Genomic DNA, 20,459 nt, shown 5'->3' on the forward strand with positions numbered 1-20,459 from the left:
AATAAGATACACAGGCAATGGGGCATAGAAATTTATCTTGCCCTACAAGAAAGGAAGGGAAAAGGGGATGAGAGGGGAGGGGGGTGATAGAGGGGAGGGCTGACTGGGGAACAGGGCAACCAGAATATATGCCATCTTGGAGTGGGGGGGAGGGTAGAAATGGGGAGAAAATTTGTAATTCAAACTGTTGTGAAAATCAATGCTGAAAACCAAATATGTTAAATAAATAAGATGAACCCAATGCCATTGTAAATACTAGGATATCCTTGAAATAATGACTGATTTTAGAGCATAACCAGCATCAACCAGACTCTAGCATTATATATATACATATATACACATATATATGTGTGTGTATGTATGCACATGTATGTATTTATGTATATAATATATGTATATAATAATATACATATATAATAAATATTATATTTATTACATATTATATAAAATATATAATACATATACATATATGTATATAATAATATGTATATAATATACACATACACACATATATATGTATATATACATGTATATATACATGTATAATGTATATGTATGTGTATAGGTGTATGTGTGTATGTGTGTGTATGTGTATGTGTATTACTTTATATCACGATTTCCCTGAGACTGCAAGTGCTTCTCTGAATTCTTCCCATACTTGGATTCTTCATTTGGATGTAGATACGTCCTCTATACTATTTTAGGGGACATGTTGATGTTCGGATTCTGTTGACTGTAGCTATTGAGATTGGTTTGCATGTGTCTTCGGAGGAGCCCTTCTGTCACCAGGGGTCCTATACCCACCATATTTTTATAAAATTTCTTTCTTTGCCCTTTCTTCTTTATGGTGGTAATTATCAGAAGGTACCCTTTAGCATGAATAGTACAAATACTAGATTTTGGTCATAAATACATACAAAGAGGGAGCAAAAGAGACTGACCATAGTGATTCTCTTTCTTACTAAGGTGAAACCAACTGAGTAGAGTTTGAGAAGTCAGTATAGTAATTTTGCCATTTTAAAATGTCACCAACCGTTTAAAAAAACATGGATGAGACATATCCAACAATGTGCAAACCAACCATCCTCACGAAGACCAGTCAGGGTAATGGGAGCCTAGTTTTCCAGCTGAAAGGACTTCCCAAGAAACTTAAAAAAAAAACCAGAATTCATGGCAAATGGCCAAGAATCAAAAGCCCAAGTGAAGACATCAAGTTGAAATAATTCTTTGTCCAGCTCAAGGGTTTTTTTTTGCATTATGGACCCCTTCTTAGACTAACATATTTAGTACATAAAATATAGAGGTATATAAAAGAAACCAATTGTGTTGAAATACAGTTATCATAAAAATTTAAAGACAAGGTGATGGCTCCCTGAGTTAAGAATTCCTGGGTTTTTACTTGCCTCTTACTTTAAAGCCTGAATCTCAGAGCTTGCCTCTCGACCCTTTTCTTGGATCTTGCTCATCCAAATTATTTCTGACTTTGACACTGATTTTGTTTCACATACTACTTTCTTTTCTTTTAGCTTGGTGACTTACCTGTCTGAATCTTAAAATCTAACTCCCACCTGTGCAAGAAATTCTCAGAAGCAAAAATTTTCTGTCCATCCCCACATAACCTCAAATCAAGGAGGCTTCATTCAGCACCATGGATCCAACTCAGCCATAATCCTTGATCATCCCCAAACCTGTTCCTACTTAGACACCTGTGGGTAGCGGTAAGGTGGCATAGAAAGCAAAAATAACATATAAAAGAGAGTAAACGTCTCGAAATAAATCTTCTTTCTCAATCAACATTTTGATCTAAGCATTATCCCAATCTCTGGTTTATATGGTTTTTCCCCATGTTTTATGTGTTTATCCAACAAATGTTTATTGAATGTGTTTCTGAAGGGCCCAAAAGACTCCTCCAAAACAGTCTCAAACTCAATGTGTCCAATGGCATAGGGGAGTTGGGGAAAGGGTACCCATTTAAGCAAAGGGCTTCGCAGAAACGATGGTACCATCAATCTTAGAGTTTTTAGCTTTGTCTGACAACCTGTTTTCTTAACTTGGGCCAGTGGAGGAGGTCAGAGTCAATTAGCCAAACAAGTATCTATTAAGCACCTACATGTGCTAGGCACTGGGGTAACAAAGGAAAAATGCAACAGATCCTGCCTTCAAGGAGCTTACATTCTATCAGCAGAGACAGCAAGTATAGATATAAGTATATACAAAAATATGTAATAGACAGACATTTCTATTAAAATAAATTTCTAGAAGTAGAAGACAAGGATCTTAGGTTTTTCTCTCAATCCAAGCACCAACTGCTTCTTTTCACTGTCTACTCTTACACCAAGGCAGTTGCTAACCCCTCTTCCATCGTGAGTTTTGAGGTACAAGTACCATTCCCCAGACTAAGCAGGCTGAGTTCATTATGATAACCCCCTAAGAGGCCTTTGATTTTGTCATACTCAGGGCAGAGCTGTGCTGCTGTTTTCTCTCTGTCACTGATGCTACTAGTTTTGAAGACTTGTTGCCAATTTCCATCCAGATAAAGTTTGTTAACAGAAGCATTTGGAGTCCTGTTTGCCAAAGGGACAGAGAGCCCTGGCGAACAGAATTGGGATGGAGGAAAGAAGGTGAGACAGGGAAATGGAGGAAGCACATGGATCATTAAAATAACCACAGCCCATGGATAAATGAGTGATTTCTTAGGCAACAGACCCTTTGAGAGGGAGGTAGGCTACAGAGAGATGAGGAGGAAAAATTGAGGAGGCGGGGATAGGGGAGGTAGGGTGAAGACTGGGGGATGGGAAGCAAGCAAGGAAGTCAGAAAAATCTGTGTGATTATAATTCTCCAAGTGAGGAGTGTCCTGGTGATTTATAGCCAGTCACCAGTGATCTATCGGCTTCCTGTCAGCTGGAGGAGGGGACGGTACTGTTCCCTTCAGCTAAGATGGATCTGTTTGATAATATCTCTTCCCATGTGGGGCAAGGGAGCCCCCTAATTTACATTTTTCCCTACTGAGTACATTTTAAAAATATTTTCTGGTCTTTCTTTTTACATTTCTATATTTACAAAGAAGAGCAAAGTAAATTCATAAATGATGGGTTTTTTAATTCCCTTGGACCCCTTTTTGATGCTGTATTAGGAGAGAAAACCAGCAGACACTTTAAACGCTATTTTCATTTGTTTTGACAAGACTTAAGCTGTTTGTGTAGGGGTAATTGATAGAGAGTGGACTTCAGTGGCAGAAAGACCTAAAGTCAAGGTCTGCCACTTCCCTATGCTGGTCTATGAGTGACTGTGAGCAAGTCATATTTCCTCTCAATAGCCTAAACAATTCTATAAGCCTGAAAGTTTGAGATAGGGATGGATGGAGGCTGGATGTGTGATTTCAACGAAGTAGGGAACTATAGGTACCAATGCAAGTATTCAAACATCCTCTCTGCAATTTATGTTCTTAAAGAACTGCATAGAGCACTGAGAGTTTAGTAGTTTGCCTCGAGGCCAGTATGTATCAGAGGCAGGAACTGATCCCAGTTTCTATCCACTATGCTGTGTGGCCTCTCAAAACTGAATTGTTGTTATTCAGATGCTTCGGTCATATCCAACTCTTTGGGATGCTGTTTGGGGTTTTCTTGGCAAAGATAATGGGAGTAGATTGCCATTTCCTTCTCCAGCTCATTTTACAAATGAGGAAACTGTGGCAAACAGGGTTAAGTGACTTGCCCAGGTACTATAGCATTATCAGTCTGTTCAGTGGAGAGAGTTGCTATGTCAGCAGCTCCCCATGCATGAGAAATCACAAATCTGATTCCCCCCAAAATGAACAGTTTTATGGGGTTGGAAGAGACCTTAAAAGTCATCAGTTCTACCATCTTCAGTTTAAAAATGAAAAAACTAGAATCTCAGAGAAATTAAGCAATCTGCCCCATGCATATCTGTGACAGACATGGGATTCAAATCCACCTCCTCTGACTAACTGCACTCCTTCCATGACACAGTGTTCCAGATCACAAAATTCCTTCCTCACCTGACTTCATGGAATTATGAGGCATATTGTAATTACATTGACATTCATAGTGTATTGTATCTGGTATGACTATAAAATGAAGAAACTAGTCTTTAACATATTACTGTGGATACAATGCTAGAGTTGAATCCACAAAGATATGGATAAATTATTCCTTAGGTGCTAGCTATGTGACCTTGGACAAATCACCCATAATTTCCTCATCTGTAGAATAAAGGAGATGGACTCAATGGCCTTTAGGGTCCCTTCCAGCTCTAAATCAATGGGTTTTTTTTTCATGATATTTTGAAACATAGCATTCCATAGCTTGAAGTAGCCATATGGACTAGTCTCCTTATAAATCTTAGTTACAACTATTACACAAACAAATTCCTTCCTAAGAATATTTAAAGGAGCTCGATCATTTCTCCCCCTACCCTCCCCTTTACCTCAATTCTATGTGTAAAGTAGTTAGACATGGAAGGCCACTAGATGGTAAACACTACATTTTTTTTTTCTGTATCGTTTGTGGGCATTTATTTAATCAAAAATTACATCATTATTGAGCGGGATTTTTACCCATCAGGTTAATCTAAGCCAAGGATATTGATTTGACACTGTTCCCCAAAACTGAATAAATTGGAAATTGTTGGATTAGAAAGAAGCCACATTTCAGAGTTTTGGTTATTCTAGGGAGTGAATATCTAATCCAAATGCCCCCAAATTTAAAATAGGACCAATTGCATGAATGTTGCTGTCCATCTTTCCTGGGGAGATAATTAAGTCTTTCCCAAGATGACCAGGACTATTGTAAAAACCCACACCAGCTACTTCCAGACATTTAGCACTTTTTTCTGGAGTTGATTGAGACCAGATGGAATGAAGATAGAAATCAATTTTCTCTCCTTCTCTCAGTCTTCATCTCAATCTGTCCTGTCAACAGTACACTACAAAATCTTCATTTTCCTTACATCCTTAAATCTACAATTCTTCTGCCCTCTGAATCCATAAATGGTAAGGAGGACATAAAAGAAATGCTATGACAATCAATTATACCTCCCACCACTCACTGCTCCTCAGCAACTAACCTTGGTATGACTAGTCAGCTGATCTCATGGCAAAATGACTAGACTTGGACTTGAGACCAGGGTTCATATCTTGCCTTTACCAACATTTGTGTTTTCATGGGTAATTTTGCATCTCCAAGCTTCAGCCTCAACCTCTGTAAAAGGGTGGGGTTGAATAGGATGATTTCTAGGGGTCCCCCTTCCTCTTCTAAAGTTCTATGACTCTTTATACCACAACATTCTTGTGGTATCTTTAAGATCTTTTTATTCCTGGGGACAGCTCTTGATTGTTTAAATAATAATAGAGGGGGATAAAATTACCTGAAATGACAGATTATCCAGAAATAGCTCATGCTTGATTTTGGCATGTTTTTGTTTAAATTTACATTTGTATATAGAGGTAATTATGTAACATTGTAAGTTGCAGAGTTTCTTTGGTAGAATGAATCACTTCACCCAGGACTTCCCTATGGTAATGAAATGACAGGTCTAGTCCCTCTTCTATCTTATCCTACATCCAAATTTGGGAATTTATAACATTTCAAATAAAATACCCAAGCAGAAACTAGGGATGTCTGAGTCTAGAAGAATCAGGTCATTTCCCTGCTTCCCCATTTTGAGCCCATGATCAGTAATTGCAACCTTCCTTACAGGGATTAGATAGTATCATGCCTCAGTCCAATAAATAATATCATACAAGTGCTATCAGGATTGTAAGCTTCCATAAAATGGAAAAGGGAATTATGCAATAAAATGTTTTCTCCTAGGAGTCAAACTTCCTTATGTACTAATGGGCAAGGGGAAACAAAGACCCTTTTCAAGTCCACAGAGGTTGATAATGCCAATAGCTCTCGAAAGCCAGATTTACCACAATGTATCAGTTGGCTTTCCCACTAGGCCTGGATGTTACTAAACTATTTTTTTTCTTTATAAAGGAAAAAAAAATAAGTTAAATGAGTTCTCCAGTGATAAAGTCAGAAACCCAGGTGGCTTAACTCGTAATGGGGTGGACTACATAAAATGATGTGTTAGGCGATAAATATACTTACGTAATGACTAAGTGGCTACTGATTTTTTTTTTCCTTTTGATAGAAATGAAATTCTCTGCTGACAGTTAGCAGAGCTATAATTTGGAATTACTTTGTTCCGAGCAAGTTCATTTGGAGGAAAGGTGACACAGAGAGCAGTCTGTTACTAGGCAAGTGCAGTAATGTTGAGAAAAAGAGTAACCTATTCACCAGAGAGTCTAGCCTAATGATTGAGAACCCCTGATGTCCCAACACCTGGAAGGAGTTAGCGAATGTGTATGTAGGAATTAATGATCATGGATTTATAACTGGATGCCATTGCAGAGGCCATCATGTCCAACTCTTTCATCTTATAGATGAAAAAACAGGCACAGAGAGGCTGTATGACTTGATCACATAGCTAGTTAAGTTTCTGAGGTTCCTGATTCCAAGTCTAGTGTACCATCTAATCAGTACACCATAGGGAAAGTTGCATTAGTGGAAGAGTCATACTCTGGGAGAGCATTGTCATGGCTGTGGGAATGGCAATATGAAACCCAACAAAAGAGTGGGAATGATCTTGGGAGCTAGTGAAAGACTCAGCAGTGTGGGGACAGTGGAAAACTGCCGTGGAAAGGAAGGATATGCACTATGCCGGAGTCCTGCAACAAAATCCTGGTCACTCCCCCCATCCTTCAGTTTGGATTCCAATTGCTGGCGTATTGGGAAAGATATCCTTAATATAAGCCATCACTCAAATTGGTTGACCTTTGATGCTGATATTGAAAATTAAAACTGAAAAGGCAAGAATTAGCTCATTTAAATAAAGGAGTGAAAAAAGGAAATAGAAAAGATAAATACATACCCATGATCCTAGTAACCAGAGAAAGAAATGACGTAAGACTTATTGATGATTTAGTAAAAAGATTGAATTAATACAAATAAAGTTTTGATAAATAATTTGGATTTGTTCTAAATACTCAGCTGGTATATATTTAGCCAACAATAAGTGCCTTATTAAGTCTAAATAGAAATGTGTCATTGCAATTGTAATTGTATTCACATTAAACATTAACTGAGGCTTAATAGCTAATTATTATCAGTTACATCATGGTTAAACTGTCAGAGAATATGCTTTTGCAGGATCTTCTGGTATAGCCTGAATTAACATTTATTTTTTCTATATCCAATTATATTAATCCCTTTCTGAAGCACATTGCATAGTCCTGAGTAGCGTGAATAATAGAGCTGATGTATGTGTTTGTACCTGTATGCATAATATACTTTGATGTAAAGTATTTGCAGAGATCCGATGCTTGAATTTTTTACGGGTGTGCATTGATTTTTTTTCTGACAGTTTTATAGACTCAGGTACCTGAATGGAGTAGATCAAAACTCTTCCATTTACCTTCTCATTTTTTTAAAAAAATTCATTTTATCTTTTGTTTATGAACATTATAGGGCTGTAGTCAGGGTGGGTAGTCCACCTAAGCGATAACACTATATAATTGTATAGTCCTTTATACTTTCCCATGCTGATGATCAGGCACAGAATTGTAAGGTGTATACATATCTGCTAGATGAAATCATTCACTTCCTGGGTGACTTTTTTATGATAGCTGACAGGCATCATTTTATTATTTTACTAGTTTTCATTAACCCCAGGCTACATTATTCTCTCTAACTACATTCACTATAGTTGTGATCAGTCTTTGTATAATCATATATACAGAGATATATGAATGTAATGCCAAAATATTCATTCATTCACTTTTTCATTCAACAAATATTTATGCAAGGTAGTATATTGGTGCTATGGGAGAAACAAAGACAAATCAAATATGGCGCTTGATGACAGTAGCTTGTATTGCAGTACATATTTGCAAATAAATGTATACATGTACACAAATGAATATAAGAAATGGAAATTTTGACAGCTGACATAAGAAAGGGAGTGTGGTGCAGGGCAGAGGGTGCTGCATCTGAGAGCCTGGATTCAATCCTTTCTCTCCCAATTCTCTGTGTGATCCTGGAAAAGTCATTTAACCTCTAAACACCATTTTTTCCCCTCATCTATAAAACGATTAGATAACAACTGAGGTTTCTTCCATCTCTGTTCCTATCAAAAGATCATGGGTGTTAGAGGGAGGAATGAGACAATTTCCAGCTAAGGAATTCCAGAAGTCTTCATAAGAAAGTTGTGTCTGAACAGTGCTGAATAAGGTTTTATCAAGGAGAAGCGAGGTAGATACAACTGCAGGTGAAGAAGACATGATTTAATTCAATTGAACAAGCAGACAAAAAAGAATGAGTTCCTACCTTCAAAGAACTTATATTCTGTTGAGGAGAAACAGTAGGTATATAGCCAAGTAAATGCAACATAGTTTGAAAATAAATACAATGTAATCTTAGTTGGGCGTGGGGGTGGGTAGAGGAGCACCAAAAACTGGAGGGATTAGGGAAGAACTCTAATAAGAGGTTGTATGTGAACTGAGACTTTCGAGAGAACTAGGAATTTTAAGAGAAAAAAGGTGAAAAGGGGTAGGATTCCAGGAATAAGTCAGCGCACAGGTAAAAATGCAGGCAATGGAATATTGTGTATGAGTAACAGCAAATAGACCAGTGTAGCTGGAACACTGAATGAGTCATAGAGAATAATGAGAAAACAGTCTTATTAGGTAGGTTGGAAACAGACTGTGAAGGGATTTTAATGCCCCCAAAAGGAATTTGTATTTTATCTGAGAGACAATAGTGAGTAGGGGAGTGATATGATCAGACCTGACTTTTCGTAGTATCAATTTGGCTGTCAATGAATGAGACTGGATTCAAGCTGACCAATTTAAAGACTATGGTATTAATGCAAGTGAGAGTAAATGAGGATGGGAAACAGAGCAATAGTCACGTGAGTGGAGAGAAGAGGACTGATAGGAGAGATGTAGGAATATTGGGGACAAAATCGGCAGGTCTTAACAACTGATTAGCTAAGCTGTTTGTGGGGTGTGGAGGGGGGCAGGGAGAGGTCCAGGATGTCTCTAGGACTAGAACCTTCATGACAGGCAGCTTTGAAAGAAACATAGAATCTAAGAATAATAATAACAGCTAGCATTTTATAGTGATTTAATTTTTCAAAATGCTTTGCATGTATTATCACATTTCAACTTCACAGCTCTGTGAAGTAGTGGTTACTATCATCCCATTTTACAAATGAGGAAACTAAGACTGAGAGAGAGGTTAAATAATTTGCTGGGGACACACTGATAGTCATTGTCTGAGGTAGTATTCAAAGGCAGTGACTCTGTCCTTAGTGACTCTGCCATACTGCTATCTCCCAAAGGAGTAAGTTTTGTAGCAAAGATTATAAGTTCTGTTTTAGACTTGGTAAGACTATGGGATATGTAGTGGAAAATTTCTAATGGGCAATTGGTGATTTGTGAATAGAGCTCAAAACAGAGAATAGGGTTAGATATAAATGTCACAAAATGTCTGAACGAAGATAATTGAACCTATTGGAATTAAGGAAATCAATATATGCCTACCTTCCCATTATATAATATATTATTATATTATATTATATTATATTATATTATATTATATTATATTATATTATATTATATTATATTATATTATATTATATTATATTATATTATATTATATTATATTATATTATATTATATTATATAATAATCTATATGTGTATCAAAATCATTGTTGTTATGTAAGGATTTCATGAAATAAGAGTGAAATGAGCAGAACCAAAAGAACATTGTATACAGTAACAGCATTATTGTTTGAAGAATAACTGTGAACTATGAGTTATTCCAAGTATTATAAATGCTCAGATCAACTACAAAGAACCTTTGAAGGAATTCACTGTCCACCTCCGGAGAAAGAATTGATAAACAGAAGTATGCATAGTATGGTTTTATATAGATACCACACACACACACACACACACACACACATATACACACACACACACACACACACACACACATATATACACACACACATATACTATATGTATATATGTATATGTATATACACATATACATACACATAGATGTATATGTGTATATACATATATACACACATATATGTGTTTATACACACACGCATTATATCTATATCTATATCTATATACATATATATATATATATATGTATATATTCTTTTCTAGTGTGGGGTGGAAAGGGAGGGAAGAAACAGTTTGGAACTTAAAATGTAACCAAAAAATAGTAATTTTTTTTAAAAAATGGAAAAAATCATTGTTGATAAAATATAAGAAGGACCAAGGCAGGCTTTTATAAAAATATGCTATAGAAGGCATCGTCTTTATATCTAGATAATGGACTAAACTGTGCAAGGATATTATTTGTGGACTATTAAACCAGTGTGATGTGGAGTTCTAATGTGGTAGCTACAGTGTCACTGATGTAGAAGAGTTTGTTATGAAAATCTTTAAATATCATTTCTGGTTTTTGTCTTTAATGTCAACCCTAACTGCCCTGAGGGTGATTATGTTTAATTGAGTCAATTCAATTCAATAAATGCTTATTAAGTGCCTACTACATGCCAAGCACTATGCTAAGCATCAGGGATGCAAAAAGAGACAAAAGGCAGTCCTTGCCCTAAAAAGCTTACAATCTAATGGGAAACAACATGCTAACAAATATATACAAAGCAAGTAATATACAAGCTAAATAGAAAATAATTGATGAATGGAAAGTATTCTAAATAAGAGAGGTTATAGAAGACTTCCTGTAGACAAGGGGATATATAGTTGGCACTTAAAAGAAGCCATGTAGGTCAATAGTCAGACCAGGGGAAGGAGAGTATTCCAAACATGGGGGACAGCCAGAGAAAATGCCCAGAGCTGGGGGATGGAGTGGCTTATTTGTGGAATAGCAAGGAGACAACTGTCAGGCTTCCTGTAAACTTTCTTCCTCCCTTAACTTGAAATAAGGGCAATTCAAATCAGGTTTTGCCATCCTTCTCCATGAGATTTTACAAGCAAATTAATATTCTAAATTGGTGTTGTTACAGGCATTATATCTCTCTACTTGGTGAGTTGATCAAGTGCTTGATGACTAAAGCAATTTCTGGGCTTTTTAAATCTCCTTTTTGTTTTAATTTATTTAAGTAGGTTAAGCTTCCTTAGGAAACTTTAATAATGGGTGTTAAGGTCTGTTCTTTTATCCATTTCAAAGTTTTTGACAGCAACAGCTATAGAAAAAAAAGTCAATTTAAATAGTTCAGGTTGGAGTTGCTTCAATTGAACACCATTATCTTCTCATTTTCATTCATTATTGATTTTGATCTGCTCTAAGTTTCTCATCTAACTATACACAGATAGACATGGATCTCGTATACACAACTAGTCATTTCCTGTCTGCTAAAATATAATAAATAACATTTTTATGTCATTTGATTTGCAATATTTTTAGTAATTCCTGAATTTCTTCTTAAAGTATGACATATATTCTACTCTTTGACACCTCTTTTTTCTTACTGCTGAGCCATATTTTCCAATACATATTTTCATCATGCCTCCATATGTCCACCTTTGAACTGAAGTCACTAAGTATTAAATTAAAACATACATGTATATGAGAGAGACACACAGAGAAATAGAAAAAGGAGGGAGGGGAGGAGGGAGGGAGAAAAGGGGGTGGCAAGGGAGAGAGAGACAGAGAGACAGAGAGACAGAGATAGGCAGACACACGGAGAGGCAAAGAGACAGAGACAGAGACAAAGAGTTTCTAAGCCAGGAAGATTGTCTTGCCCCTGACACATACTATGTGTACTACCCTGAACAAATCATTTAATATCTTGGAGAGCTAGGCAGCTGTCTAAGATTTTAGATTTTGGAGAAGTTGCTGACCTCCATCCTAGAAGACATTTCCTTATTCTGTACTACTAAAATTGCTATAAAGTAGGGCAGCTGGTTGGTACAGTGGATAGAATGCTAGGCCTGGAATCAGGATGACTAATCTTTTTGAGTTCAAATCTGGCCTCAGACACTTACTAGTTTTGTGACCCTGCAAGTCATAAAGAGCAAGTCTTACAGTGTGTATGTATACACACACACACACACACACAGACACATATATATATACACACACACACACATATATACATACATATATGTATGTGTGTGTGTGTGTGTATATATATATACATATATATATATGTATATATATATACACACACATGCATACACACCCTCCCCTATCCAAAGGGCTATAGCAACTCAAGGTTCTCATGTAAAAGCAGGAAGGAAAGATATCACTTGATAAATAGACAGGAGTCATCAAAGTACACATATATATGCATTTATGTATGTATATACATAAACACACACACATATACACAATACATACATGTACATGTACCCTTAATGGACTTAGCAAGTTTCTTATATTATTTCTTATTTTTAGTCTTTGTTTATACCATGTATCTATGTTTATATTTGTATATATGAGAGAGAAGAAAAGAGAGGAGAGGAGAAAATCAAAGCATCATTGGGTTAGAAGTGGTAGAGACCTATGATGTCCCCTGGTCCAAATCCTCATTCATCAGATTAGGAAACAAGGAGACTAAAGACAAGAAAGCTGAAGGGACTTGTCTGAGGTCACAGTCAATGGCAGAGCCAAGCTGAAAACCAGATCCTGGAACTCCAGAGCATGTTCTTTTTCTTTCTGACACATAGGTTTCCAGTTATTATTTACATTTAAAAATATTATTAAAAAATCAGATGAAAGGGGGTCGGAGTCAAGATGGAGGCTGGAAAGCAGGGACTTGCTTAAGCTCTCACCCAAATACCTCCAAACACCTATAAAAATGGCTCTGAACAAATTCTAGGGCTTCAGAATCCACAAAATAGCAGAGGGAAGCAGGTCTCAAGCCCAGGAAAGACTGGCTGGTCCCTGGAAAGGGTCTATGACACGGTCCTGGGAGTGGAGCACAGCCCAGTATGGGCTGTGCCAGGACAGACCAGACCAGGAGTCAGCCTGGAGCAGCCCTTAGGGCCACAAATCATTGAGCTGTGGCAGTTACCAGACTTCTCAACCCACAAACACCAAAGACCATGGAGCAGGTTAGTGGGTAAACTGCTAGATTGGGATAGAGAGCAGTCAGGCCACCAGCCCTGGGGGTGGTGGAGGTGGGATGGCAGTGGAGCTCCAGTGTCAGCTGCTTCCGGAGTCCCTGGCTCACATGGTGGGAGGAATCAAGTGGCAGACCAGAGTGGGAGTACAGGGCTCGCTTTGCCCTACTTGGATCTGGGTTGCAATCCTGGTTGGTGGTTCTTGGGGGAGAAGGAGCACTGCTGTGGCAGAGCTTACTGTGACAGTGGAGTAGAAGTAGTTCTGAAAACAGCAGTGCAGCCCCTAAAGCTTGGGACAAAGCACTCTCTACTCTACAAGCAGTCATACTCTGACAAAAAGCTCAAAGGTCAAGTAGTTGGCTGGGAACATGGCCAGGCAGCCAAAAAGGATGCAGACTCAGCCTCAGACTCAGACTTTTGAATCTTTTTTTGGTGACAAAGAAGATCAAAACATACGGCCAGAAGAAGTCAACAGAGTCAAAGAGCCTACATCAAAAGCCTCCAAGAAAAATATGAATTGGTCTCAGGCCATGGAAGAGCTCAAAAAGGATTTGGAAAAGCAAGTAAGAGAAGTAGAGGAAAAATTGGGAAGGAAAATGAGATGCAAGAAAATCATGAAAAACAAGTCAATGACTTGCTAAAGGAGACCCAAAAATACTGAAGAAAATAACACCTTAAAAAATAGACTAACTCAAATGGCAAAAGAGCTCCAAAAAGCCATTGAGGAGAAGAATGCCTTGAAAGGCAGAATTAGCCAAGTGGAAAAGGAGGTCCAAAAGACCTCTGAAGAAAATACCATCTTAAAAGAAATCAGATGACAAATATAATTTTAACTTAACACATTTCATAGTGATACAATGGAAAAATACTACAGTTAAGCACATGCTGTTTTCAGAACACTCTTCTGAGTTCTGAGGAAAATTCAAAATTTAGATCAACAAGATAAGACAGTCCTTGTCTTCAATGAATTTACATACATTTAAATGATATTAGACTGTGTTATTGAAAAACTGATAGATACTAATGGGTTATACTTGCAGGAAAGGTACAAGAGAATAAATGATGTCAGCTTTAAGATATTTTTAAAGAGGAGCATTTTAGTTCTTCTTGACAGCAAAAACCATGGAAAATCAACATTAACAACTTCATTAATGATCTAGAAGAGGCAAGCAAACAACCCATTAATTAAATTCACAGATGATTCTAAATTGAGAGGTGCTGTAAATGCTAGGACAGAGACATGATGCTACAGAGCTCAGGAACTGGCAGAATAAAATTCAACCTGGAAAGAGGCAGCCACCACATCGAAAAATACTTCTTTGTGTTTATCTTACACTATTCTCCAAGTAACTCAAATTATTCCAAACATATTACATTATCAATGACTGCAATATTTCTAGGATAGAAGGATGCATTATGTGTTTGGCTGCCTGAGAAACTGAGGCACTGAATAAAATGTTGTCCCAAGTCTATCTGAGATATGAAAAAGAGAAGGGACATTAAATCTTGCCTTATGACTTCTGACTCGTTGGATGAAATCCTCTTTCTAGATAATAAAGGGGAAAAGATACCAACTAAGGTTGAAGAATAGACTTAGGGAAATTTATGTACCATAGAAGAGGCATTTTGATATGAAATATGCTCTGTCATGCATGTGCAAGGGAAACTAGCCTAAGTAACCCCATGCTAGATAGTGCCTGAGTGTTAGAATGATAGAAGAAAAAAATTGTGTGTGTGTGTACTGTATATTTACATATATACATATTAGCTTTACTTAGAGAATGCTTTGTGGTTATTGTTCTTAAGTCATTTTTCAGTTGTATTTGACCCTTTGTTTGGCCCCAAAGGTATTTAAGGCTTTCTTGCCAAAGATAATTCAGCGGTTTGTCATTTCCTTCTCCTGCTCATTTTACAGATAAGAAAATTGAGGCAAAAAGACTTGAGTGACTTGCGCAGCAGGTAGTAAGTGTCTGAGGCCAGATTTGAACTCAAAAAAAGATGAGTCATCCTAACTCCAGTCCCAGCACTCTAACCACTGTACCAACCCAGCTGCCCTGCTTTATAGTTAAGTAACATTTTAACTCTGAAGAATAAGCAGTGTCACTATTATCATCTCCATTTTACAGGTGAGGAAATTTAGGCTTAGGGAAAGTGAGGCTCAGAGAGAATGCTTTGATCATGATCATAAAGGCAGCAAGGAATTGAATGGGAACTGAAACATCTATAGCATCACTGGGAGAGAGTAACGTGTATCATTATCAGTTTGGCTGCTTAGGAAACTGAGGCACTAAATAATATATTGAACAATATATTGAACGTACGTAGATCATAAATTCAGAGTCCCCCTTGAAGGGACCTTTGAAACTATGTAGCTTAAACTCCTCATTTTACAGATGAGATACCTGAGAGCCAGAAATGTTGTGTTACCTTGGCCAGGGTCACAGAGATATTGAGTAGCAGTGCTGGAATTCAAACCCAGATTGACTCCAAACCCACCATTGTTTCCATTGTTCCAATCTCTATCTCCAAGTTTTGTCTTCCAACTCACACTCTGTAGCTACACTGCTACCCTTTCATTCCCATTCAAGTAGAATAACTTCATGCTTGACTATTTTGAGCTGCAACAAAACAAGTCTCTGAGTAGGAAGAGGACGTAGCTGGGGAACACAGTGTTAATAGCCTTTTGCCATAGAAGTTTGACCTTTGCTCATCCCCTGCTTTCCCTAGATGTTGCCCACCTGTCAGCACTGCATGAAGTATGTGTAGGAAACAATATTGGTGACGTTTTCCTTCCTGGCCAGGGAACCACCAAGCCAAAGGGAAACAGAGAAAAGCTTATCTGCCTTATTTCACAGCACTTGAGAGAGCATCATTGGTCCATGCTTCAAGAAACAAAGGAGAGAACTAAGTTCATTTTGAAATCGTTTACTTTTATTGTTGTTAGTTTACTCTGCTCTTTTTCTTTTTCTTTTGAGACAGGGACTCTGTTGAGATTTTAACTTGGGTGATCTTGCATATCGACTACCTCTGTTTTTGTTGCCTTCTTTGGCATGCACGGGCTGAAGTGGGGTTTTCTTATCTGCTTTTATGTTTACTCCTTTATGGGAAGAGCTAAATCATTCTAAAGTGGCTAGAAGGGATGCCACTCTGTTCTTTGGCTAGCCAACACCTGCTGCTCTCAGCAGCTGGAACCAAAACTTTGGCAAGTGATTGGTGGTTATTCTCTCCCTTTCCTTGACAGGATAACTACCCTGTTCTGATCTCCTGGGTCTTCCTGCCTGAGTGCTTATACACTTCTCACTTCTAGGCATATACATTTTCAAATAAGGTTCAGAGGAGGATTGGGAAATGCCAATAGTTTTATCCCTACCTACATAGGTAGGGCATTTGGTTAACTATAGTTGAAATATGGTTGTGCTGAGTCAAAAGAATAGAATATTAACATGTTAGTTACCATGTTAGATTGAATACTTTTGAGAAGCATTTTGGCACTGCGGAGAGATGGTCTGACTTTGGATTCAAGAAAGCCCAGATTTAACCAGTACAAGTGAACTAAAAAACTCACTAAAATTGGGATCAAGAAGACCCAAGTTCATATCCAGTCTTACTAGATTTGTGACTTTGGGGGAGTCTGTTAAACTCTGTTTGCATCATTTTTCTCAACCATAAAATGGGAATAATGATAACACCTACCTCCCAGGGTTGTGGTAAGGATAAAATGAGATAGTATTTGTAAACTGTGCACAGTGTCTGGCACATGGTAGGAGCTTTATAAATGCTAGCTATTATGGTTATTACTACTAATTGGCATTATTATAGACAAGTTGTTGAGCTGCCTTGGTAGAGGGAACTGGCATCTGTGAGTACCCCTCAGATGGAATCACAAGTTAATTTGTTTATTTGTTTGTTTCCTGGACTTCTTTGGCTGGCTGGTGAAGACTATGGACCTCTTCTCAAAATGTTTTCAAGTGAATAAAACATAGAATTATAAAGGAAACTGATTATATGGGAATAAAGTTATCAAAGTAATATAAAAATAAATCCCAGGGCCATCTGAAATATGTCTATGGACTTCTTAGTGGGTGGTAGACCCTAGATTATGAACTCCTGCATTAGATGGATCTAAATTTAGTGAACTGATCACATTTATAGAATTATTCAGCTAGAAGGCCAGTCATATCATTACCAGAGCCACCTCTATTACTCAAAAAAAGACACTCTTAATGATCACTAACTTAGCAAGTATTTTATAAACAAATGCCTATTATACACAGGATACTTTACATTTTCTCTGTCCTCAAGGAGCTTACAATCTCATAGGAAGAATATAGCAAATAGCTATGGTTGATATGAAGTAGAACTGAATAAGAACAAAGGAGAAGTCCAAGAAAAATATTTTGAAGAATTCAAGGGGAAGGAGGGTGATTGGCTTTTATGCCTTTCTCTTAGAAAGGAAAAAGAGAAGACATATAGTCCTACACCCTGTTTCTCAGGTCCTGCAATATAGAAGAAAGTGTACAAGGCTCAGGAGACCCAGTTTCCAGTCTTGTCTATGCTACTTAACAAGCTATGAGATGTTGGATAAGTACTTCACCCTTGAGTCTCCTCTTCCAAACCAATTATATAATAAGAGATAATACCTGCCTTGCCTACCTTCCTCATGTCTCGTGACAACCAGATGAGATAATTTAATGTGTCTAAAATGCTTTGTAATAAGGGGAAACTAAGTATTTATTAAGTACCTACTGTGTGCCAGCCACTGTACAAATATATCAGTTGATCTTCATGACAACTCTGGTAGATAGGTGGTGTTATGATTGCCATTTTACAGTTGAGGAAACTCAGGTAAACCAAGGTTAAGTAGCTTTCCCAATGTCACACAACTCATAAGTCCCTGAGGTTGGAAGTGAACCCAGGTCTAGAACTCAATCAACGATGCCACTTTGTTGCTGAATAATTCTATAAATATAATGGGTTCACTTAATTTTGATCCCTCTAATGCAGACTTTTATAACATAGGGTCAACCAACCATTAAGAGTCCTTAAATATATTTCACAAATTCCTGGGATTTACAGTATTGATAACTGTTTCCATATAATTAGTTTCCCTTACAATTCTTTGTTTCATTCACTTGCAAACATTTTAGGAAGGGGTCCTTAGCCTTCACCAGACAGCCAAAGAAATCTATGAAACAAACAAACAAAAATTTAGAACTCCAATAGAACTCCAAAGGATTTTTTTAAAATAATGGATGAATTCTGTTTTTTATATCACAATCTTTACTAGATATACCTCTCATCTCAGAATTTTGTTCTTCTTTGAGACAAAGAAAAACAGCAAAGCAAAAACATTGTATACAATTTTCTGCTTTCATAGTCCCAAGCTTCTATGCCAAAAGGAGGGAAATACGTTTCATTATCTATTCTGGAAGACTTTTTAAAGAAGAAATAACAGGGCAATTCTCAGGACTCCATGTGAAAGAAAAGTAACGAAGTCATAAAATAGTTCTTCCTTTTCATAACTTTTTTCTGCTTTGTCTTGTTGAGGTCTGCCATTTACCAGTCATGGAGAAAATGAAACTAGATCAAGCTATGGCTCAGTTCCTAATGTTGTCATTCTCCTCCTACAGGTGTTATGTAGAAGACAAAAGCTCCAAGGTGGCCTGGTTAAACCGATCTGGCATCATTTTTGCTGGACATGACAAGTGGTCCCTGGACCCCCGGGTCGAACTGGAGAAACGGACTGCTCTGGAATACAGTCTCCGCATCCAAAAAGTGGATGTCTATGATGAGGGCTCCTACACATGCTCAGTGCAGACACAGCACCAGCCCAAGACCTCCCAGGTTTACTTGATCGTCCAAGGTAAGCTGGAAGGGGACTGGGAGGGCAAGGTGAATCAAAAAACCAACTGTGGACATAAAACCTTTATCTGCCTATATTGTAGACCACTATCTATATACACAATCTTACTTTAAGGTTGGTTTTTTTTTTGGTTTCATTTTAATTACAATAGCAGAAGGGTATTTAAATAAGTGGATTGGATAGAATCCCTAGAGCAGATTCTTTACTGTATGACCTATACTGGTATCTTAAAGCTTGACAGCTGAGTGATGCAGTACATATATGCTTATACTTGGAATCAAGAAGATCTGAGTTCGTGTCTTGCCTTAGGCAGTTTCCTTGTCAGTGAAATGGGAATAATAAGAATAATAATAATAATAGTATATTATTAATAATATATTAATAATAATAATAATAAGGGATAGCACCTATCGTGAAGGGTTGTTGTGGGGGGGAGAGACACACACACACAGAGACAGAGACAGACACAGAGACAGAGACAGAGAGATTTCTCAACATGCTGCTGTAATAATGCTAATAGCTAACATTTATATACTGCTTTCCAAAGCACTTTAGACAGATAATTTTAATGTTCAATACAGCTTCATTTCATTAAAGAGATAATAGATAAGGAGATAGATAAGCGATAGATCTATATCTGTCTATCTATCTATCTTTCTAAGGTAGGGATAAATGAGAACATCTGCTGGATTTCTGCTTTATGACACAAAGTTGCTTTTCTGTTAAGTCACTAGGGGAAAGCTTTGTGATCTCAAGCAACATAATGTGCACTGAGAGTCACATACTCTTGGGTTCTGCATTATAACTCAGATAGTAGAAGATATAAATGCTTTTCTGGGTTGGAGATGGTTTGGGTATCTTTGGTCCTAGGCCTGGGGAAAAACAAAAACAAAACCCAAAACAGGAAGAGGGCAGTGCCTGTGGCATGTTTTTTTCTAAAATGGAGGCACTTTGAGAAGAAAGCCTCAGTGGCCTTGGTATTGAAAGGATACTTCTCAGATTCTGAGCAGGTTAACTTCTGGTGTTGACTGGTCACAGCAAGACCGAGTGTTGGTCATCGATCGCAATGACACAGATCTATAAAGGTACTGGGAACAGGCTACTTATGAGGTATGGTATCCAGGGGACATCTGATTTAGCATTGTGGAAGATGGAGATCCTTAATGCAGTTCAATCACTCTCCCCCACAACAATCACCCCACGGGGTCCCTTTTCCCTGCAATTGAAGGTTGAGAAACATATGACCAGCTGCAGAATTTTACTGCAAGTGAAATCAAGCCACAGACTCCTTCAGTCCATCTATCAGCAAAGATCTGAGCATCAACAAATATTAAAACTGTGTGCATGTATTCTTGATTTACAATTTTATGTAAATTTTATGCAAATTATCCATGGCCCTGGGGCTCCTGTCAAGATTCC

General features: G+C 37.5%; 1 protein-coding gene across 2 annotated transcripts in view; it reads left to right on the forward strand.

Annotated features, from left to right (window-relative positions):
- The window catches only part of LOC118840108 (limbic system associated membrane protein), an 837,829-nt gene that overhangs the window by 445,446 nt on the left and 371,924 nt on the right, over nucleotides 1-20,459 (forward strand). For both annotated transcript variants that reach the window (XM_036747612.1, XM_036747613.1), the window contains exon 2: nucleotides 18,808-19,040. In XM_036747612.1, the coding sequence (XP_036603507.1) occupies nucleotides 18,808-19,040 (233 nt within the window). The remainder of the gene's footprint in view (nucleotides 1-18,807; nucleotides 19,041-20,459) is intronic.

The sequence above is a fragment of the Trichosurus vulpecula genome, chromosome 2, assembly GCF_011100635.1.
Source record: "Trichosurus vulpecula isolate mTriVul1 chromosome 2, mTriVul1.pri, whole genome shotgun sequence".
Taxonomy (NCBI): domain Eukaryota; kingdom Metazoa; phylum Chordata; class Mammalia; order Diprotodontia; family Phalangeridae; genus Trichosurus; species Trichosurus vulpecula.